At 39.6% G+C, this 23178-nt stretch overlaps 1 protein-coding gene across 1 annotated transcript in view; it reads right to left on the reverse strand.

Annotated features, from left to right (window-relative positions):
- STX1B (syntaxin 1B) overlaps window positions 1-23178 on the reverse strand; it is a 915847-nt gene that overhangs the window by 46224 nt on the left and 846445 nt on the right. Inside the window, exons 8-9 of the mRNA XM_044086235.1 lie at window positions 5402-5539; window positions 169-279 (exon numbers count right to left, since the gene is read on the reverse strand). Of these exons, the coding sequence (XP_043942170.1) occupies window positions 169-279; window positions 5402-5539 (249 nt within the window). The remainder of the gene's footprint in view (window positions 1-168; window positions 280-5401; window positions 5540-23178) is intronic.

A 23178-nucleotide genomic window follows, 5' to 3' on the forward strand; every position in this document is an offset into this window, starting at 1 on the left:
TGTTTAATTATATTTTTATTATGGACTTCTCATTACTAAATCTTGCATGTGTAGAGACATTTTGTCTGGACCTCCACTGTAAATGGACACTGCTAAGTTATACATCTCAGCTGGCAAAGAAAAATAATACTCAATGCAAGTCGTTTTAGTTTTCTGAAAAGTACTTACCCTTCGAGCCTTGCTCTGATATTTTACTGCTTTTTTGGTGTCTGATACAGCCCTCTCCACATAGTCCACCGAGTGTTCAACATTGTATTCAATTCTGTCGATCATCTCCCCCTGTGGGGAAAAAAATCACAAATAAGTTCACCTGTTACCAGTGGAAGTAATTAGTAATTAACATTATCTTACCTCAGGATGAAATATTTAAACTCTACAAGCGTTTTTAAATGATAAAAATAGCCATGTATAATATGTTACACACACACACACACACACACACACACACACACACACACACACACACACACACACACACACACACACGCACGCACGCACGCACACACACACACACACACACACACACACACACACACACACACACACACACACACACACACACACATGCACACACACACATGCACTGAATGTACATGACTTTCTTACTTTTTCTTACTTTTTAAATCTTTATTGTTACATTCAGGCCAATAAAGCCAAACCCCATTAACTGTGGGCATGCATGTTTCAGCCTTTTTATTGAGCTCATCAGCACAGCATAAGTGGATAGTTTGGCTATAATATGGGCATCAGCTGAGCTCAAAGACCTTGTGTTTCTTTGTCTTCCAAAGCTTTAGGGCACTTTCCACATGTCCAGACTATTAGGAAGCTCATACTGAGCTGAGTAAAAGACAAGTTTGTGCATAAAACCTTTAAGAGCTTTACTCCTACCAAAGAAAACACTTCCCTGAGGCTTTCAAGGATTGATGGTCAGCTTGAATTGCACCTTTGCTGGACAGATACGATCCCCTTGGGGAAAAAAACTTTCATTCAATTATTTTAGTTGATTAGTTCCTCTTCAGGAAAGTTATTCTAAAGCTAAGTGTGTTTTAACAGAGTGTACCAAGACGGTATTGTACTTGTAAATTATAGCTCTTTTTTTCCTGTTAGTTTAAAAGTTGTTTAAAGTATTTAAAAACATTTTTTTCTGTGGAGAAATTGTATTTATTTTATATTTTGTGGCTGGCAAAGTCCTTTAAAGTGCTTTTTTCTATGTGCTTTGTGCAAAAAAAGTGACTTTTAAAGACGTTAAATTTTACTGGCTTTTGCTGCTTCTTTTCCCTGGGAAAGGGGCACCATTTTCAGCTTGACCATTGAACAATCTTTCGGTCCCACGGTCAGTCCCTCTTCAAGTCATAAAAAGAATAAGATAAGCAAACAGCCTTTGCCACAACAGCAGGTGACCAATTTGCCTCAGCCATAGGTGGGTGATTCTGCTGTGGCATTAGTTGTACCTTTGTCCACTCATCTTTTATCCCAGAGCCCTCAGGTGTATCTCCTACAGCCACTATTGATCAGGGGTTGGCCATGTCTTCAGCGGCTATTGGGGTCTCCTCATCAGACAAGGGAAGCCATTCTTGCTGGTCCAGGGACAAGCAATAGGGAAGGTGTAGATCAGAATGTATGTGCTGTATCTTTAAGAAGTATCTCAAGGACTGTACGTGCACATATAAATACTGGGCACATGCTATTCCCAGTGCCGTTTTGAGAGTGTAGCCAGGGAGTGAGCATGTATGATTGCAGTAGTTAGTATGTATATAGGTTACTTAAGTTAAAGTCAGTAAGCTTTTATCATGATATGTTTGTATATAATAAAGCTGCTTGAACAGAACCCACAAAGACTCTTCTGTTGTGTCCAAAGTAGGAGGGCAACAGAAGGCTTCTCTGTTTTTTCAGAATGCTGTGACATTGCTGGTGAAGCTGCTGCTGCCATTAATAACACTGTTGGTCCCATTTTTTCTGTCAAAAAGGAAACAGAAAACTAAATATGTATCTGCATCTACTCTTCAAGTTTCCTTGGACAGGAGTAGATTACTAGGTCTGGCTCAGGGTTTTATTCAGGCTTTTGATCCTTTGTACCTATTGCTTTCTGGTAAAAGGAAATAAAAGGATACTTCCTTTCCTGAACAGATTCAAGACTCCATATTCTAGACAGGAAGATGAAGGGACAGATACAGGTTGTTTCCTCAGTTTTGTGATTCAGACTCAGAGGAGAGCTTGGTTTCTGATTCACCCTTTGGGGCTCCTCTATCTTTGGGACTATTTCCAGAATGCATAAGTGTAAGTGGATTTTCTTGTCTGAAGAAGTCCGGACTGTGGCCGGACGAAAAGTGTGTGTCATTAAAAAAGCAGCTTAACGTATTTACTGCAGCTTCCTTCTCTTGCACCGGACGTTTTTTTTTTTTAGTTTTGGTAGTTTGAAGAGCTTTTTCTTGTTCAATGGATAATACTAAGGTTTCTCAGTCTCTCAGAAAATTTTATAAGCTGTTAATGAGGGAATTTCTTGAACTTTCACCAATTCCTCCAGTTGCGTAGGCTTTGGAGGATGTGTGTGTCTCTGCCTGTATTTTTCCTGATAGCCAGCCTGCTGCCTCTAAAAAGGCAAGCTAAACTAAACAAACACCATTATCCAGGGGCTCCTAGACTCTTATAGGTTCATAGGTTAATAGGTGTTTACCAGGCTAATGACAACAAGGGCCTTTTTAAGCCTAGCCATACACCCAAAATGTCTGACAAATTCTGGCACCCTTGATAAGTGTAAGCAGGGTTTTGGGAGATGAACCATTTACAAGTAGGGGCCTGGGAAATGAACCATTTACAGGTTGCCTGTGTCCATTAGAGACATAGGTGCCAAACGAGGGATGAATTTCCTGTTCGCCATCCAGTTGTCCAAGTTGCACTTGAACTGGGTTAGGGAGAAACTCTGCTTTACATGGATGGGGAGCCTGTTCCATAGGCAGGGTAGTCTCTGGGATACATACCTGTCTCTCCATTAAGTCCTATTTATATTACAGGCAAGTTTTTAGAATTGGTGCTGTTTGTTTGTGGATATGTAGAAGGTCCATCAGAGTGGTGTCTGACAATGCCCTGTATGCCAGGCATAGATCTCCCCTCAACAGCCTGTAGGAGGCAGAATACAGGACTAGGGCCTTGAGGTGGTCTGCATAGGACATTTTACTTATGCCCTGTATTCTTTTAGTGAGGAACCTCTGTGAAGGTTCCAATTGTTGGATATGCCTGGTTAGTTACATACCAAAGGGGGCACTGTACTCAATGACAGGTGTAATGAATGCCAAATACAGTGGAAGAATGACTTCCTTGCATTTGATGCCATACCTTTGTTTATAGGTTGCGCAACATAGAATTATTTCCTTACTACTGTAGACATGTGATGGTCAAAGGCTAGATTACTATCTATGTGTGTCCCTAAGTCCCTGACAACTGGGTCAACTGTAAGGAGTTTGTTGTCAATATGATAGTTACCAGGAGTGGATGTCTTCCCAAAACTTCCCAAAGGATACTGTTATGCATTTCTTGGCATTTAGTTGTAGTCTACGGCTCTGACACCAGTTGTTTGTCTGTGTCAGACCCTCCTGGAGAATATTTGTGTCAGTGTGGGATTCAATGACAGCTCCTAATTTTCAATCATCTGCAAATTTAGTCAGCCAGAGACCACTGAAATTGGCCTTGACTTCAGAGAAGTAAATGCCAAAAAGGAGTGGTCCAAGGATTGATCCTTGAGGGACTCCACTTGTGACAGGCCTCTTTGTAGAGGTAGACTCCCCAGTTCTAACTTCCTGGGTCCTGTCTGTGAGTCAGTTGGCTATCCACCAGGTGACATTTGTACCTAAACTCTTAATTTTGTCAACAATGCCTGAGTGGTGTATTGTATCAAATGCCTTGGCCTGGTCAAGGTAGGCAGTGTGACCACTTTTGTGTGAACCATTTTTCCCTCATCTATTGCTTTGGTTACCTTCTCAAAGAAGTCCACCAGGTTGAGAAGGCATGATCTGCCCTTGACAAAATCAAACTGGGTTGGGTCCAGTGTCTGGAGGTTTACTGTATCTCTGTTGAGCATTTCCATGATAATTCCTTCAATGGCTTTACATATAAGACTAGTGAGACTTATGGGTCTGTAGTTTCCAGGGTCTGTAGATGGCCCACCTTTGTGCAGAGGGATGACTGTTGCTATTCTCCATTCATGAGGTACGAAGCTGGTTTGGAGGCTACAGTTAAATAGTAATTCCAGAGGCCTTGACAGATCATATGTCATTCTATTTAGAAGGCATCCTTCCACCTCCCAAATGTACTTAGCTTAGGTAATCTACCCATATAGCTAAATCTAATGCAGCAGTGATCAATATGATGAATGCAGTACAGCCGTGTAAATAAACTTACCATAACAGTAGGTGTTCAAATGATCACTGCTGCACTAGCTGCTCCCTCCCTATATCCCATTGATGTTTTGGTGTGTTGTTTATGTCAGGGTGTGGTTATTTAGTTTTTGTTCTTCTTAGCATTATCTTTTCAGAACTCAGCCTCCCCATCTTTATTGATAGTAAAGCTCTGAAGGGCTTGGCATCCAAACTTGTCTTTTAGTCAGTTCAGCTTGAGCTGCTTGACAAGCTGGGAAAATGGAAGATGCTCTGAAGCTTTGGAACCTGGACAACTGTTATAGCCTTGGAAGGATATAACCCAAATAGCTATGGTTACTGCAGCAGTGATCATTCGAACATCTACCGGTATGGTAAGTTTACTTTTTCAACTGTATTTTCTGTGAAATTTCCCTGATGTGCTTCCTCAGGCTTTAGATGGAGTCCAGAATTAATAATTATTGTTTAACTAAGAATAATCGCTGAATATGGCATTCTCTGAAAGTGTTAAGCAAGAAAAGATGTGATTTTTCATAATCATCAAGTATTGCTGTGAAAAAAAGTCTCATTGGTATCTAACAACAACCAATTTATTAACTTTTTAATGGATCTTTATCCTAATTGCAAAGCTGAAAGTTATAGAAAATGCTAGTCCTAGCTATATGATATATTTGATTAACGTTTGCATGGACTTTCATTTCTAATTTTTAACAGACGTTCATTTTCAGGCATTGTTGTACACAGTGATTCCATATTTTTCTTGGAGCCAGGACTAGGGACTTTTTGGCTACTAGTGCATTATTTTTATGTCTTTGTGCTTCTGTGCTATTGTTAACTATAACATGGTATATATCCCTCAAGACAGATGGAATTGTCTGCCTTTTTAATTAAAAAAGAAAGGAAAAAATCAAAGGCAATTCACAGAAAGAGGCAGAGAGAAAAGAAAAAAGGAAAAAACATAAAAACGATATTAAACAAAGGGCTACATCGCAGAGAATAATAACATTTTGGAAGGTTGCAGTTTTCCTTACCTGACTTTCCACCAGCATGGCCATATCCACGAACATGTCATGTAGCTCTCGAATGCTGTTTTCCAGCTTAATGATCTCATTATGTCGTGTCTCAATTTCACTCAGGGCTTGCTTTGTCATCTGTGAATCCATTTTTATCTAGGGAAGAAAGACAAAAATACTATTAAATACAAGCATTTGTTGGTACCACTTGTTGATATGCATTGGAGGTAGACCAAAAAACATCACATACACATATCACACTAATAGAAGAAAGAAATGACTGTATATTTAGTTTTGTGTATATGTATTGAGAACTGCCATATCTGTGTGGCTACCTCTGTATAAATGAGTGCAAGATTTGCAGTTTTAAATGATTTTCCTCTCTAAACTTTAGCACATAATTTTTATGGGGATACTAATATCTATGGAGGCATCAACTTATTTTTTAAATGAAGCACAGATGGTGATTTTGTAAAACGAGAGCAGAATCTCATGCTAAGGGTGCTAAAAGCTATGTGAATCTAAAATCTGGCAGCTATCAATTAAAACAAATGCTCAGGATAAATAATATATTAGACATCTTGGAAAAAATATTGAAAATTTCCAAGGGTGCAAGTTTGTATTTGCCGTATTAATTGGAAAACCACAGCCTTGATGATTTTCAATAGCTTTGCCACAGAACTTTATCATAGCATTGCCGCGATGCTACATCTATAACATGCAGTACAGTTTTTCATATGTGGAGTGGAATTTAATTCGCCAAAGCCCAAACTCTTCTTTTGGGCTGAAAATGCATTTAGACAGATCTTTGAAATGGAAGTTAATTCATTTGACACATGGACCTAAATAAATGTCATTTTTTTAAATTTAAAGTCAGTTTATCAAACATTTACAAAAACAAGTGGCTACATGGGTAGAAGGAAGTAGAAGACTGACTTTGGATAGTTTCCAATGGTTTTGTCACTGATTTGTCAACATACAGATCTTCTGTCGTTGTTAAAGAGCTAAAACAGTAAGACTGCATGTATTTTTGGGAAGGTAAATCTTTTGTTCTTTGGGTTGATCTGTTGTAGCACTGTTCATTTACAAATTTAGAGTCGTAATCTGTGTGGTTTTAGTCAGCCATTCCTCTGTGCAAGGCGTTTCATCTAGTTCGTATGTGTACTGGCCTCAGCACACACCTCAGATAAATGCAATGTTGATGGGTGCTGTCTTCATTTCTGCTCATCACTTTGAAACTGTTGGTTGATTGTTTGACTGTCTTATCAGTCAGCATTACTTCCATCAGTCATTTTAATCAAGAAATCACAATAGATATATAAAAAAAAATCCTCATTTGTCCTCACTATAAGAAAATAATTTGTTTACAAGTTGTTTTGACTATAGTCTATATGACTTTCACATTGACAATTGCTCTTATTGTATAGGTAGACAAATTTCTCCAAGGACTCACGTTGGGTGTGTTTTCTGGCTCATTGCTTTACAGGGTTTGGTAATTCTAAACTTTGTAAAAGGCTTAAAATGTTATCAAAATAAGGAGACTTAAGGCATTAACAGGAGCGGCCTTAGATCAACTGGTGCCCTAGGCAAACGATCTCCATGGTGCCCCCCCATCACACACTCAGTGCCCCCATCCTGGTCTACCTACATTAAATAAATACTGGAAAAGTGCCCCTGCTAGAGCAGCGCCCTAGGCGACCGTTTAGTTGGCCTATGGCTAAGGCCGGCTATGGGCATTAATAGCATTTTTTTACAGAAAAAAAGATTCAGAACTGTGAAAAGAAAAAAGGTTAATCTGATGAGATAGAGAGGGCTAGACATTTCTAAGGAACCTGAAATATAATATGAGTAGTTGTTCAAGAATGGCAGGCAAACTTTACGAAGTAAAAGAAAACAATGACAAATATAAGAAACAGTGAAAGAATAAGTTAAAAAAATACTCTTTCAGCGTTTGATTTTACCAGATTTAAACCTTCAAATACTACCATAACAATTAAAATGCAGCCTGCCAGAAAATTAAAAGGAGTTATCACTGGCATAGCTTAAAAAGGAAGAAAAAGATAAATCTCATTTGCCAGGCTGAGGCATAGCAGTGGAACCTGACAAAACATTTCCAAAAGGAAGCAGAATCCTCAGAAAAGAAAAAGCAGTATAGAACAAAACTCCTTCAACATGTCAAATAATTACAGAGCCTTTGCCTCTGTTGTTATCAGTCAGACCTTTGGTAGGTGAACTAATGCAGATAACAATGCGATTGCAGGCAGCAACACTCGTTTATTACCACTTCCTAAGATGTATTTCAGGGTTGTGTGAGAGAAGAACTAAGCATAGGAAATGAAAACCATGCTGGTCCCTTGAAACCTTGACCACTGAAAGTGACCCAACCTCTCAAACCCTTTGCAGATCTTGTATTTTATCTTCTACCCCTCTGCTACCTCTACAAAAAGAGAAAAAGGTTTTCATTGTGTTTTTTTCCAAAAGAGGAGGAGTTTTACATGAAGTGGATTGTTATCCTTAACCAAAAGTCTTAGACTATGATGACCTGTAGTCCTTTTCTTCAGGGTCCCCTCCAGATTATGTCACCTTTCTCTTAATGATGGAGCTTTACAGTGGGTAAAAACCTTGATTTATAGCCCTCTGCAGTTAAAAAGGTAGACAGGTTCTTTAGCACACCTCACCCAGAGAAGGGACTTATTCAGCCCCTTAAGCAGACCCTGCCAGTGTTATATAACCCTTAGTAAGTTTCTGCATTTATTGCTACACCATTTCCTGACACAGACTTCAGGACAGTGGGCAGATTTGGGAAGAAGCAATATTTACTTCTTCTTCTGCTACCATTAGTACCTTACATTACTTAACTCATATGACATTATACCAATGCACTGTGCTGAAAGAATACTCTTACCAGAGGTGAGGAGCAAGCCTTGTACCTTAGGCATGGGAGGCAAACACCTTAACCATTGTGCCAATGGGTATTTCACAAGATATCCTGCTGTCTCTGCCTGGCATAGACACTGAGGAAAAGATACTGAGGGCACAACTTTACTGAAAAAATTAAAACAAAGGTTTATCATGTCTTGATCTTGTTATGCAGTACTGATATCTCTGTGTTATGGAATACATAATATTTTGTAATTTGTTATGTCCCCAAAATCATCTGATGGGGCTGCAGTACTAGCACAGTTTTATTTTAGGACCTGGACTTCCTTGTTCCGCAATGCACACTATGTGTCCAATTAAGTAACATAGCAAGAATACAAAAAAATCTGATATTGTCAGACTGTGGTATTAGGATATAGAAAGGACTTGCTTCCACGCTCTGCGTCTTACCTCAGCAGTCTTTTTACTTTAGCTCAGAAAATTCTTTTTCCCCCAATTATCTTTGACAACCCTCTTGTAATATCATTGTCCATCTTACCTAGATATCTGCTTCCTGTTTCCTGTGGACTTTCTCACTACTAAGTGTGAACAAAGCATGAACAACCTCATGTTCCTGCCTCCTTCCTCCTCTTTTACCTCATCCTTCAGTACAGTTAATGTCAGGAGTTACTAATGGTTTTACAGTTAGGACACCCAACTGGGTCAAAATTTATGCTGTAAACATCTCCAAGAGCTTCACTGGATTCCCCAGCCTGCAAGAAACTGATGTGCAAGTGCAGTGGGTCCCAAAGCAGCAGTGAGCACTGACATAGTTCATGGCGAAGCACTGGACACCTCATGGTAACTTGGCAGTCAAATGATAAAGTACTGATAAGAGCCTTCAGAAAATATAAGGATTCTACTCTAATAGGACATGAGGTACAGGAACCCCAGCTGTTAAAATACAGATAATTAGAAAGTAAGAGACAAACCTGTGATAGCAGAGAAGAGGGATAGAACCCTGGCTATGACCTAGCTGGCCCGAGTCCAATCAGTGGTCTGGGTACTTGACAACATGGTCAGGGAGGATGATCACGACCACACTGTGGGAGGAGCAATGAGCATTTGGACACAGCTCATTACTGGAGGCCAGTAACACATAAGGGAGGCTGGGCTATATCACCATTTCTTGGCTTGCTTCTTAATGTTTAGATGTCTTAGGGTTTCAAACAGTGCTATTCCATTTGACTGCAAGAGTGAAGGGTAGTAGAGAAAGACTGATGTTCAACAACAGATCACTGTTGCATTGGCCTTACGCTCTTTAGATTATATCCTGACAACAATGTAACAAGCCTGGCCAGCTTATCAAAGCTAAACAGCAGCTTCCATACACTCCAACTGCAAAGAACTTAATCAGAACTCCATATAAAAATCAGTTAGAGTGCAAAAAGCTTCAGTGCTTTCTTGTTGCTGAAGTACGCTCCTTCTGCAGGCTTTGTGGAGCTGACATCAGTTAGCAATTCTTCAAACGTAGATAGATAAGCCCCTTCTGAGGCAAGCTTTTCATTATTTTATTTTTCTGAGTTAAACTAACATTGTTATTCTGCGAATCGAGTATGCTATACACTAGGAAATTTACTTTGTTTGGACTGTTAGCCTGCACCAGGGGATTGTATTACTGTGAATGCCTGTGGAAACATTGTGCTTAAATCTGTTTTTTGAACTTTTTCTAATGTTCCTGTATATAATTTATGTGTTGGGGCAGGAAACAGGATCTTGTTTTACTTCATAACTAACTTTTTTATCTGGCTTTGAGTTTACTGACACTTGCAGGTTCTGTTAACCATCATTTAGGTTTCCTTTGCGGCTGGATCTATGGAACAGTTATCAGTCCCTTTAGTTCTTCCATCTTCATCTGCAAGAAGAAGAAGAAGAAATTTGTCAAGGAGTCTTTTGGTGCCAGGCCAGCTCTGATTTTGCCTCAGCCACTGATGAGTTACTCTGCAGTAACTGGAACTTGTTCCTTGGACTGTTCAGCATTTTTCCCTAGTGCCTCTGATGTACCACATTCAAACAATCAAGACTGGGGATAGACGTACTCTGTGGCTGAAGGATGCCTTCCATGGACAAGGGAGAACCACCATTGTTGGTCTCTGGGGAAGGGGTGGGTGAAATTCTATAACATAACTGGGAAAAGGCGCCTGAGCCTATGATGGTGTACCTGCTTTGGGTCCATCCTTTTCCAGGCTGTTTTCCAGGAAAAGAGATCAAAAAGTTAAAAGCTTGATTTCTCCTGTTCAATGGACAGAAGATTTGTTAGAATTTGTTGAGTTTTAAGCCATGGCTTTGGCACTAAACATTTGTCTGTGTTAGACCTTCTTGAAGGGTGTTTTCTTCTTGGCGGAATTCATTGACTGCTTCCAGTTTGCAGTCATTTGTGAACTTGGTCAGCCAGAGGCCTTTGACATTGGCTTTCACCTCCGAGAAGTAGATACCAACTTTCACCTCTGAGAAGTAGATACCAAAGACGAACAGGCCCAGCAAAGATCCCTAAGGGATTCCACTGGTGACAGGCCTGTTTGTAGAGGTAGCCTCACTGATACTAACCTCCTGGGTCCTATCCATGAGCCAGCTAGCTATCCAGCATGCCATAATGAGGTTTATGCCAAGTTCCCTAAATTTGTTGACAATGCCCAAGATGGGTATTGTATCAAATGCTTTAGCCAGATCCAGCTAGGCAGTATGCACTATTTTCCTCTCATGCATTGCCTTAGTGACCTTTTTAAAGACATCCATCAGGTTCAGTAAGCATGATCTTCCTTTGACAAAGCCAAATGGGATGGATCCAGTGGCTGGAGGTCTCTTATGTCCTTGTTGATAATTTTTATGATAATTCTTTCCATGGCTTCACAAATAAGAAATAGTCAGACTAATGAGTCTGTAGTTTCCAGGATCTTTTTAAGGTCCTCCCTTATGAAAAGGAATGACCAACACCATCTTCCATTATTGTAGTTAAATAGTGACTCCAGGGGTCCTGATAAGTTATGTTTTAGACTGTTCAGAAGGCATCTTGGGATGTTATCAGGGCCCACTGAGGCTGTGTTCTTGGCTTTAGTAAACACAGCCAGTACATGATCCCCAGTTCTAGTTGGAGGGGTTATATTTGAGGGTATTACTTAGGGGATGGTTGAGGGTGAGATGGGTGGGGGGGGGTTAAAGCTGGAAATTAATTTGTTCACTTACAGGTTTGCTATATCACTAAGTCACCAAATGTAGTGCCATTAACCACCAGTTCAGCACATTATTGTGTGCTGACCTTGAGGTTTCTTACAAAGCTGAAGCAGATCTTATGGTTGTCTTTCAAAAAGTTTTTATCTTTATGGGAATTACCTTTTCTGATTTTTCCATGTTTTTTCTTTTGTTGTATACCCTGTTTAATTTGGGATACAGCTAGGGTGGTTCATTTCTGGAGCTAGTTCTAGGCTTACTTCTGGTAGGTACAGCATCCTCAGTGGAGCCAAAGCCATAGCTGTACAGAGTTTCTGAGAGTAATTCAGCAAAGGCTGCTGTGTTCTCATGGTTTGGAAAAGCACTGAATATTGACAAACCATCACTTAATAAAAAGTAGTTTGCCTTGAAAAAGTTCCTAAATGTTACTGGTTTTACTGGGGTTAAAGAGTTGATTTAGATTATTAGGGAGATGGCTTTATGGTCTGACCTTACCAGGGAGGATGAGACACTGGGGAGTGTAGCATTCTCCTATATTTGTGAAAGATAAACTATGTTAGCTGCCAGAAGGAGAAGCCACAAGGTTCTTGAAGAAACTTTTATTATACACAAATAAATAGATTAATAAGTGCTTTTGTTCACGTAACAGTAATGAAATTCAGATGATGCGGCTTTTCCTTCTGGCAGCTAACATAGTTTATGTTTCACAAGTTTGCTTTTTGTTTCTGCTGCTTTGTTTTTTTCGTTTTGTTCTTCTATATTTGTGAATACAAGGTTCAGTATGTTGGAAACTCTGCTGGGCGTGTTCACTATTTGGTCAAGGGTGTCTGAGTTTACGAAATCCAGAAATCTCTGTGCCTGTAGATTTGAGGCCGTATAGGATTCCCAGTCTATAAAGGAGTAATTAAAGTCTTCCATGAGTAGGGTGTTGGATTGAATGGTTAAGTGTCTTCAGTAGGTCCAAGTAGGCATTTTAGGCTTCTTGGAACATCGAGGGTGACCTATAGCTGGCTAGGATATGGTACAGGATTTTGTTTATGGTGATCTGTATGTGGAGAAACTCTAGCATGTCATCCTGTTTGACTACCCTAGAGGTATGTTTGTTACTGATATATATTGCGACATCTCCACCTTTAGCCCTTGTCTGTGCAGCTACTGGTCTAAAAGTCTGGAAGAGGCTGAAACTTTGCACTGCCGGGGTACTCTCTGCTGCTTTAAACCATGTCTCAGTAACTGCACAGATGCCTATATTCTCAAGTGTGAGGACAGTTAGGAGGAAGGGTAGTTTTTTATTTAGGTTCCTAGCAACCATCATTAATACCTTGAAGTTCAGTTGAGTTGATTTTGCTATGTTGGTAGGTTTGTCAGTTTGGCATTATCTAAAATAGTCATATGGGTAGAAAATGTTTTCTCCAGTATTCGAAAGCCTAGAGGGGTCAGGTGCAGACCATTCTTGGCAAAGCAACAAGATATGTTAACCATGTTTTCCCAAGATGACTAATATTGGATTTCTTTAAAATGACACAAGAAAGACAGCAAATTGTTAAAATCAATCATCTTTTGCTGATATTGTGGCATCATCCTCAGTGATAGTCATACACTGCTCAATATCTGTCTCATACCATCCAGAAGCACATAGTCTGAGAGCTCCAAAATGTTTCTCTTCATTTTGTCCAGGGAGGTACATCTCATGTCATTTACACCTACATGGACTATGATTGAATCATACTGGTACCTGTGGTCTAACGACTTGAGTTCATGTGTGATTTGGTGGATTCTGACTCCAGACAAGCAAATAACTGTTCTCTTCTCCTTCTTCAGCCTGGTTAGAGGGGTATCAGTATGTCTTACATTGGAGCCCCTTAGGACTAGAGCCCTGGGAAGTGTGTTTACTTGCCTTAGAGGCTTAGTCTATGGGGGACCATTGAGAATGACTGTATGTGTGGAGTTAAGTGTTGTTTTTTTCTGAGTGTTTGGGTTTGTTGAGGCAGGAGCTTTGTCAACACATGGTCTAGGCTATCTTTATTGTTTAGGAAAATTACTTTTAAGTGCCTCAGCATACACATCTATGTGTGTGTTGTGTGCTGTGTGAGGTGGGTGTTTGTGTGGTTTCCACAACTTGATGTGTGCTTGTATGCCAAAATTTAGTCTCCAGTGTCATTGTGTAAGTACATCTCTCGTATACTGTGTCTGTTTCTTTAAAGATTTAGTTGTTGTCTATAAACATGAGACAATTGCTACATTGTCTCAAGATGCCGATATCCAGCAAACTGGCTACAGAGAAGTTAAGAAACTGTATATCCATAATGTCCATTCATTTGATTGGTGAGCTACAAGGGGGTGTTGTATTAAGGGTGCCTTGTCGGTGTAGACTAATAAGGATGCTTTATGGGGCAGATTATGCTAAACAGTACCAAATTCTAACTTTAATGTTTACACAATACTGAATTCTACTAAATCTGTAGGTATTGCAACCCAACGGCCAACTAGCTGCTCTAAGCTTGTCTCCACACAAGGTATTTGCTCTATATTTACTGCTTTCCAGGGTACAGTTTTATGGACTGTTCTAAAGGGAAAATTTGCATTCTAGATGTTTGCTACTGTACAGGGCACTGTAAACTGTTTTTGCATGGTGAGCACCCCTGAGCAAAAGCTCTGAATTTATAGCAGCACAGAAAAAGCAGAAAATTAATGATTGAGCTCTCCAGCTAATGAAACAACTACACTATGAGCCCTTTTGTGTGCTTCCCAACTTGCATTGACCTGCCATAAAATGAATAAGCCCAGTCCTCCTAATGTAAAAACACAGTAGGAGAGACCCACAAGTGCAAAGCAACCCAAACCTATTAAACAACAAGCTGGAAATCCTTATCCTGAAGATAATTTCAAGACAGTCTTACAGCAGTAACAGTGGGAGGAAGAGGATCTTTTTTTTTATAAAAATAAAGTGAAATATACAAATAAAAGCAGGAAAGAGTAGTGATCACTTAAAATAACTTATGCAAGTGTGATTTAGCAATCAAAAGTACTTAGCTTTGCCTGGATGGCACTGGATACAAGTAAAACACTTCTGGAACACAGGCTAGGAGGCCAAGCCTTGCTGAGCTCTGGGAAAATGAGCAGGAGAAGATACGTGGTAAAAGTGCTTTACTCAAGAGCAACACTGGTTACTGGGTGGGCACTCAGTGTCATGGATCTATGGAAAACAATGATCTATGAAGGATTGCTTTCTTGCTGTATGTATGTTGTTTAAATGGCTGGCCTAGGCAACCTCCTGGAGCACTGTGCTTGAAAGGTCAATATTTTCAATTTATTTATTTACATTTTAGATCAATGAGATCTGTTGTTGCATTGCTGTAAAAAGTAAATAAATAAAACACAGTGCTCTGCTACAACAAAATGCACCTGGCCTTCAGAGTGACAGACACCCCGAGGAGGGGATCCACTTGACGTGACCATTCAAGTCAAACAACACCGCATTAAACGTGAGCATTGCTAGTGCACAGAGCAGAGTCCTTGCAAAGTTCAAACTGGTAGGTGTGATGCGGTGGCTTACAGTACTGAGCATCTGTATCAATGCAATGCATTTTTTAATTAAAAGCTTTAAACTCCAGTGTCTGACTTAATTGATCAGCTGTATCTTCAGCTGGGGAGAGGGCATTTTACAAAATTATAGATAGTTGAGAGGAATGGTGCAAGGCATAAAGCAGCTTTTTCCCCATTATATTGCCAGTGATTAACCAGATATTTGTGCTGTATTTATAGCTTCATGATTCACATGGAACAACTTGAAATACTTTAATGTATGACAACTTGTTTCACTGAACTAACAAAACTGACACTTATAACATGGCCATCAGATTTCATGGCTATAACTGCTAAGTTGGGGTTGGGCATACCTCTCAACTTTACCTGCTTTTAGTTCAAAATTTTCTCTGTCCCTCCTAATCCCTAGTAAAATCAGTAATATGGGGAGAAAATGTGGTGGTTATACCTTATATGAATGGCTATAACCAGAGTTATAGACTTATTTTGCTTCATGATCCAATATTGTCTAAGGCCAGCAACATTCAGAACTTTGGATACAAGGCTCAGGCTCCTTCCCCCTACTCATAATCCCCCTCTTCCCTGACATTTTGGATGGCACAGTGGTGCAGTGGTAGTATTGTTGCCTCACAGCAAGACGTTCTCCGGTTCAATTCTCAGCTGGGTGCCTTCTGTGTGGAGTCTGCATGTCCTCCCTGTTTTTGTGTGGGTTTCCTCCCACATTACAAAGACATGCGTCTGGAGCATTTCTCCCTGGGCCTCCACTGAAAATTGGCTTTGTTCCAAGTCATACTTTCTCGGTTAACAAATGTTAAATAAATAAAATAAATACATTTCCTCAGATCCCATTTGCCAGATGTATCTCCAAGGTTCCGAGTAGTGAATGGTGAATTTTTGTAGTTCTGGGTGTTCCTATGTCTAGACGACTGACTCATGACTGTTATCATGAGAAATCTGCTACACTGAGCCAGACGCCTTGCTACACTCATGTCTTCACCTAGGGATCATGGTCAACCTGGAAAACTCCAAATTGCTACTTGTCCAGACAACAGAATTCATAGGATGCCACCTGGATACCACATTACAGCTAGTCAAACTCCTGCAATCCAGCTTTAGTTTTAAACATCCACAAGCCTCTTGGTTCTCCCATCAAACCCCCCACGGTGGGATCTAGCCTATGTCTTTTGGGCTCTATGGCAGCATTCATCACTCTAGTTACTGAAGCCAGATTTCACATGAGGGTGTTACAGTGGACTCTCTCAGTACAGTGGTCTTTTCCTCACCAACCTATGTACTTTCAAGCCAGGCTCATAGGGTTTGCAAACAGCATGTTCAGTGGTAGCTAAGTTCTCCCCTACTCTTTCTAGGTCGACCTTTTGTTCTTCCTTCCCCAATATTCATTGTAACCACATAAACTTTTCTTCTTTGTTGGGAAGCATTTTGAGGGGAAGACTGTCCAAGACACATGGACTTTGATAGAGGCCAGTCTTCATATCAATATTCTGGAAATGAGGGCAGTTCTCTGAGCAGTGCAAGCCTTCCAGGGCTTCCACACCAGGGGTCTGATTGCAATTCAGACAGATAACACGTCAGTGGTCTGGTACATCAACAAACAAGGAGTAACCTGCTCATATTCATTATGTCAGGAGGCCATGAGGGTTTGGCAGTGACTGTTGTCTTTCCAGTGTTTTCTGGTTGCAATGCACACTCTGAGGAAATCCAGTGAATCAGCAGCCATGTTGAGCAGGTCTGTTTTTCTGCTGCATGTGTGGTGTCTCAATCATACAGTGGCTTCCAAGATTTACAGCAACTGGGGCCAGCCTTGCTGTGATCTGTATGCAACCCCATCCAGCACCAATTCAGCATCTACTTTGCCCTGATTTCTCAGGAGGGAGAATCAGACAGGGATACTCTAGTCCCCACTGGCCCCTGGGTCTTCTGTGTGCCTATCCATCTACTCCTCTCATAACTAAGTTTCATCAAAAAGCAAACTAGTCAAGGTGAGGGTGATTCTCATTGCCCCCTTTCGGCCTTGACAGAAATGGTTCCCATTTCTATAGCCTCACTTGATGTACCCTCTCTCAGTGCTGAATCCTCTTCCAGATATGATTTCTCACCCCTCCACCAAGCCTCATCTGGACATCAAAGCCCTGAAGTTAACTGCTTGGTTTCTCCACTTCAGCGATGGCCAGAAATTCTGGGCTTTCTTCTGCAGTGATCTACATTTTATCATCTCAAAAAAGATCTACCAGGAAAGTTTGGAAAAGCAAGTAGGAGAGACTTTCTATATGGGCATTTCTAATATGCCTAGATGCCTTTTCAGTTCCATCACCATTCATCTTAGATTTTCTGTTAGATTTGTTTCGTGCAGGAAATAGTTACTTCACCATCAAAGTTCAGATGGCAGCTATTTCAAATTTTCATGTAGATGAAGACCATACTCCAACTGCCTCACTGAAACTATAGAAGGCATTCTGTGGGGAACCTTTCTCCTACAATCCCCATAAGGGATGTTTTGCTCCAGCCCTTGACAAAATCCCCTTTAGAGCCTGTGGTTAGTGCAGAAATAAATTGGAATTCCTTTCTTGGAAAATGCTCCTTCTGGTGGCAGTTATTTCAGTAAGGAAGATTTCAGAACTTTAGGCCTTGTGTAAACCAACATATTTGTTTTTTCACAAATGCAGGGTTTCTCTTCAGACCAGTCCTAACTTTCTCTCTATATTTTCTTCTGACTCTGTATTGAACCTACCAGATTTCTTTCCTAATTTCTCAAACAAATGGGAGTATACTTTGCATTTGGTGGATGCTCAATGTCAATTATGTTTTTATTTGCACCATACCAAGAACCTCAGGAAAACTGACCAACTTTTTCTCTCTTTCTGTAAGGTTAAATTGGGATATAGTATCTAATAGGTCACACTATATTTGTTTATAAGGCCAAAGGATCCTCCTTACAAACCTAAAGCTCACTTTACTAGGGCTGTTGCAACTTCCACAGTTTTCCTTTCTAGAGTCCCCACTGACAATATCTGTGCTATGGATACTTGGTCCACAGTGCACACATTTATTTCCCACTACAAGCTGGACCTGCATTCTAGGTCTTGGGCATCATTTGGCTCCACCGTTCTCCGGAATATCTTTCCTTGAGTCCTCTCAGGGTTTGTAGTAGCTGTGGACACTGTCCAAAACAGTTGAGATGGATGGAAAAGACACTGGATATGAAAGTTATGTACTTATCATAATGCTAGATCTGTGTTGTCTTCTTTTGTCCATTTCAACTTTCCTTCCCTCCATCCCCTTACCAAATTTTTATTGTCTTGGGCTCCCAATTGACCTAACTGGACCAGTCTGGAGCCTTGTTTTTCTTACAGACTTCAACTGTTCTGTCATCATTTCATGCCTCCTTTTCTTGCTGGTGTGACATAGGAGGGGTTATTTGTATAACCAGGCAAATTTGATCTGAGAAACTGTCAGAGAGGATTGTGGGTTGGGAGAGGAACTTGAGCCTTGGATCCAAAAGTCTGAATGCTGCTGACCTCACATCTGCTCAGATCCGATATGCCCAACAGTTAAGAGGGACAGAAAAAGACAACATGGATCTAGCGTTACAGTAAGCATATAACTTTTGTTTATTTCACATTCTGTTATTCTGTCAACTCCACGTTAGTAGTACTAATATTCCTGATTTTTTTTTAATTTGTCCCTTCTGGAGGTAAGAGGTTGAGAGCAATAGGGCTAGGATTGGCTGGATGAAAGTAACTGTCACTTTTATTCATTGCTCACTTTTAAGCAGGCACTACTAACTGGCTTTGCAGGACTAGTGTGCATTTGAGAGAAGTAAGACGGAGCACTAAACTTGACACCTGATATGCACAAGTAGAACAGGTATAATTATGGCTGGGTTGTGTGTGGATGGAACTGACCAGCTGCCTGCTGTTTGCTTATTATTCTGGCTTTGCAAGACTAGAATGATGTGCATGAAAGAACTTGGAATATTTTATTATATGATAAATGGTTGTTTGTAACAATGGTGAAATGAATGTGTTGATGTGATGCTGCTAAGGCCCCCTTGAGGCATGATTGAACTATGGTTTGACTCCCTATAACTGTTTATCATATTCCAATTTTATCAATTAGCATATTCTATGTCAAAGTGGCTTTAGGTAAGTTTAGGAGTGTCACATTATACTACACCTGTTTACTAACCAGTTCTGCACTACTGCCGCACCTCCCTCCATATCAATATTCTATGATTTTTTTTTTTTAGTTTCCCTTATCTGTTTCTGCTGCTTGCTTACTTATGCTTTTCTGGTATTTTCTATAACTGGACAACATTGTATAACTGATTAACTTTGCAGTTGGTTTTACATCTTGTATATATTACATTATGTATATATATTATATATATATATTCCATTTCCATCATTGTCTCTCTTTGTTGCCTTTATTTTTTTATTATGGTAGATTTTTATTATATTCATACCATATTTCAGTCGTATATTTATATGCTATGTTTAGATCCCCATTGGGTGTCTTTATTTTATTGGGGCAGCTTATGCTGCCACTTTTATAATATGCCATATTTATAGCACCATTTTTATAGTGGTAATTCCATGGGTGCTTTGATATTTTATATCATATTTTTTATACTATATTCAGCATTTGATATTTGATTTATCAGTTGTTTTTTTTTATGGGTTTTTTCTGTTTTTTTTCTTTGGTTGATGTAAAGCCGATGATCAGATGGTTATGATGAAGGTGAGTTGAATTTTGTTTAGTCGTTTTTTGTTAATGGGATTGTTTTTACTTTACTGTCGGACCAGTTTTTGTTTTGACTGTCGTCACATGGCTTTCGTAAGTACATTTTTGGCTTTTTTTTTTTTTTTTTTATGTTCATTGTTGTATTTTATTTTTATTTTTTTTACTTACTTTTTTGTGTAAGTTAGTTATTGTTATATAGGGTTTTGTAGCACTAGTAGGTTCTATAGATGCTTGCTTATTGAGAAGGCTAGCACACATCGCCATCCTCTTTCATTAGAATCTGACATTTGAATTGTACTTTGATTTGGCTATAACTGCTTGGGGAAGGTTGCATGGATGAAAGTAAATGACCCTCAAATCACTTGCTCAGTGGACAGTCATTTCTCAAAAAGGGAGGAGAAGGACAAAATGCATCACAGAATACTCAGACCTTCAAAGCTTCTGTGGGCCTGTGCCCCCACACACCAAGCCTGCATAAGTGAATTTTGACACAAGCTTAGTAGTCACTAAAAAAAATTAAGTAAGTAGATGCCCTTCAGTCAAAATTGACTTATGGCAACTCTATGGGTAGGCCCCATAGGATTCTCATGGCATATTACAAAAGTCGATTGTCAGGCCTTTCTTTCACACAGATACTGCTGCTGCTGCCCAGTTGTACCTTGGACAGGTTTTGAACCAAGGTCTACCAACCAGTAATCCTGTGCATTAACAGCTAAGATATCAGGCTGGGGTAATGACTTCAAAGCCCATGTCAATTTCCACTTTGCATCCTTGGTGAGTGGGGGCTACTAGCCCCCTCAAAACACTGAAGGTCTGTTAATTCTATGATGAATTTGATCCCTCTTTTTTTTAAGAAATTACTGTAAACTGAGCAAGTGACTTCTCTGTCTGTAAACCCCAATCTAATCTAAAACCAACCCTTATCATAGGTGTACAAAGAAGGCTGCTGTAGCTTGTGTGTGAAGATGGGGATGATGTCATCATTTCTTTAACTTTCCTTACAAACCTCCAAGGTCATTTGTCTTGTATTTGGCTGGAGACAGTGTAATCATTGCTTCTTTAACTTTCTTCATAAACTTCATAGGTGCACAGTGGGTCACTAACTTGTATAGGAGTAGTGTACTATCTGAAAGTAAGTTGGAAACATTACTGAATTTATTATTTTTTCTCATAATCGGACATCAGGTGCATATACAGGTGGCCATCTTTTGGAAGAGAGTAAAGAAACATATTGCTTAGGTATATCTGACAGCAAATATGTTCTATTTGTTGTTTTTTTTTCAGTTTTGTCCAAGTCTGATATCAAAGGAGTAAACTGTAGGTAGCTACATAATGACACCAACTACTTGAAATAGGATTGCTGCCATTTGTCCCTTAAGTTTCATCCCAGTTTAACACCAGATGGAGATACAGAGAAAGTGGCTTTCTTTTTTATGGTGGCATAGGGAGGCAGGTACTATTTCCATATATGATTTATGTTTCATCACAAGCATTTGTCTTTTTTGTTTATTATACACTGCTATTTGGCTAACTTTGAGCAGTAAGCATTGGGTACAATTCATTTCTTCATTGAAATAAAAAGTATAGCTGAATTTCTTTCCTTGTGTATGATTTTTGTTGAAGCCATCATTGAATTTGAAGGTTGGAAAAAAATTCTAAAATGTGCATCAGAGCTTCTATAATCCTATGGTTTCTGGTATCCAGCCTTCCTTAAAATCCCAGCTTAATTTAATTATTACAGTGCAGTCTTGGTCATTTAGGGCATAGTGACATGATTCAGGTCAAACCAAAGTTGAAAAGCAAGACTGAGTTTTTCTGTTAATCACAATTTTTGTTCAGGCCATCATTGGATTAAAAAGTTGTTTTAAAAAACTGTAAAATGCACCTCAGAGCCTTTAGAAACTCCATAACTCATGGGAAGCTTTGTGGCTACCAGACCCCTGCCTTAAGTCAGTTACTTGTACCCCAGTTATTATAGTGAAGTATTGGTCAGTTAGGGAGTGTTGAAAGGATTCAGGGAAACCAAAGCTGAAAACCAAGACTGAATTTCTTTCCTTAATCATGGTTTTTGTTATGGCCATTATTGGATGTATAACTTGTTTAAAAAATTGTAGAATGCACCTCTGAAAAGCATCTAGAAACCACAATTTCTCCTGGGGGCGCTGCAGACTCCAGTATAATGCAGTCGTTTTTACACAGTTTTCAGAAAGCAATCTTGCCTACTTAAATTAACAGCTACAGAGAGGAAGGATGAGAATTTATTTTGCCATTTACCTGCCTGACATCTATTGGACAGGTAAGTTTGCAAAAAGTGAGTGATGGACTAGACAGTCCTAATGTAGACAGTTTGTGTAATAACTTTTAATGAGATGCCAAATCATATGCTTTTGACAGGATCATTTTGAGTGCAGATAGCAGATTGTCTGCTTTTCTATGTAGGTTTACAGTGTGAATAACACAGAGAAGAGTGGTAGTGGTACTGTAGTGTGGACAAAAGACATGTTGAGATTGTGACAACAGGTTATTTTCAACCATGTAATTGAGTATCTGAAATTGGATGCATTTCTCAAGGATTTTGGACAGGTGGTAGAATAGCTTTTGGCCTATAGTTTGAGATATCTATGGAGGTGCCTCCTTTATGTAGGAGTGGAGGAAGAAAAACTTTTCCCAAAAATATAAGAACATAGCATTCAGTGGGGATCTGTTTATTATGATGGAAATTGGATATGCTAGGATGTCATCTACAATCTTTATTTAGCTGGTATGTTATCTCAGGTGTAATTAGCTGGTGTGTTGGTTGGGGCTAGAGTCAGTGGTTTTATCTTAAGAAGACATCCCTTAATGTAGGATGTTCACACAGGCGTGAAGGTCAGTTTACTCTTGTTGCTTCCCAGTAGAGGAGATGTGGGCTGGGAACTGGGGGGTACCATAACTGAATAGGAATGCTGCAGTTTGTCTTAAATTAATTTTGAATTGATTTGCTATGCCGCCTGGTTGGGTGTCTATGGATGGAGCAGGTTATGTGGTATGTCCAGGTTTTATGAGTTGACTTATGGCTGAACAGAACTTTTTGGGATTGTCTTGACTTGATTTTTGAGAGTCTGAGTAGTAATCCTTTTTCTCTGTTTTAATCTTCTATTTTACTTTATTTCTGAGCTGCCTATAGTATTCTTGGTTAGCCTGAGTTTATCTTGTAACAGTTTTTCATTGTATTGTCTCTGGTTTATAAGTTGGTTTGGCCATTTTCTTGAAGATGTTAAAAGTGAAATTTTAAATTCTCCGCTGGCCAAGGCAGTTTTGTTTGGTTCTTCTGCAGCTGAAGTGCTTAAGAGATTTGATGGGAGAAGATAGTTGATTTAAGGAGTGACTCATACCTCCCAACCTTCCTTTTTTAAGGCAAA

Source organism: Protopterus annectens, chromosome 10.part0 (genome assembly GCF_019279795.1).
Source record: "Protopterus annectens isolate FY-2018-M chromosome 10.part0, PAN1.0, whole genome shotgun sequence".
NCBI lineage: Eukaryota > Metazoa > Chordata > Ceratodontiformes > Protopteridae > Protopterus > Protopterus annectens.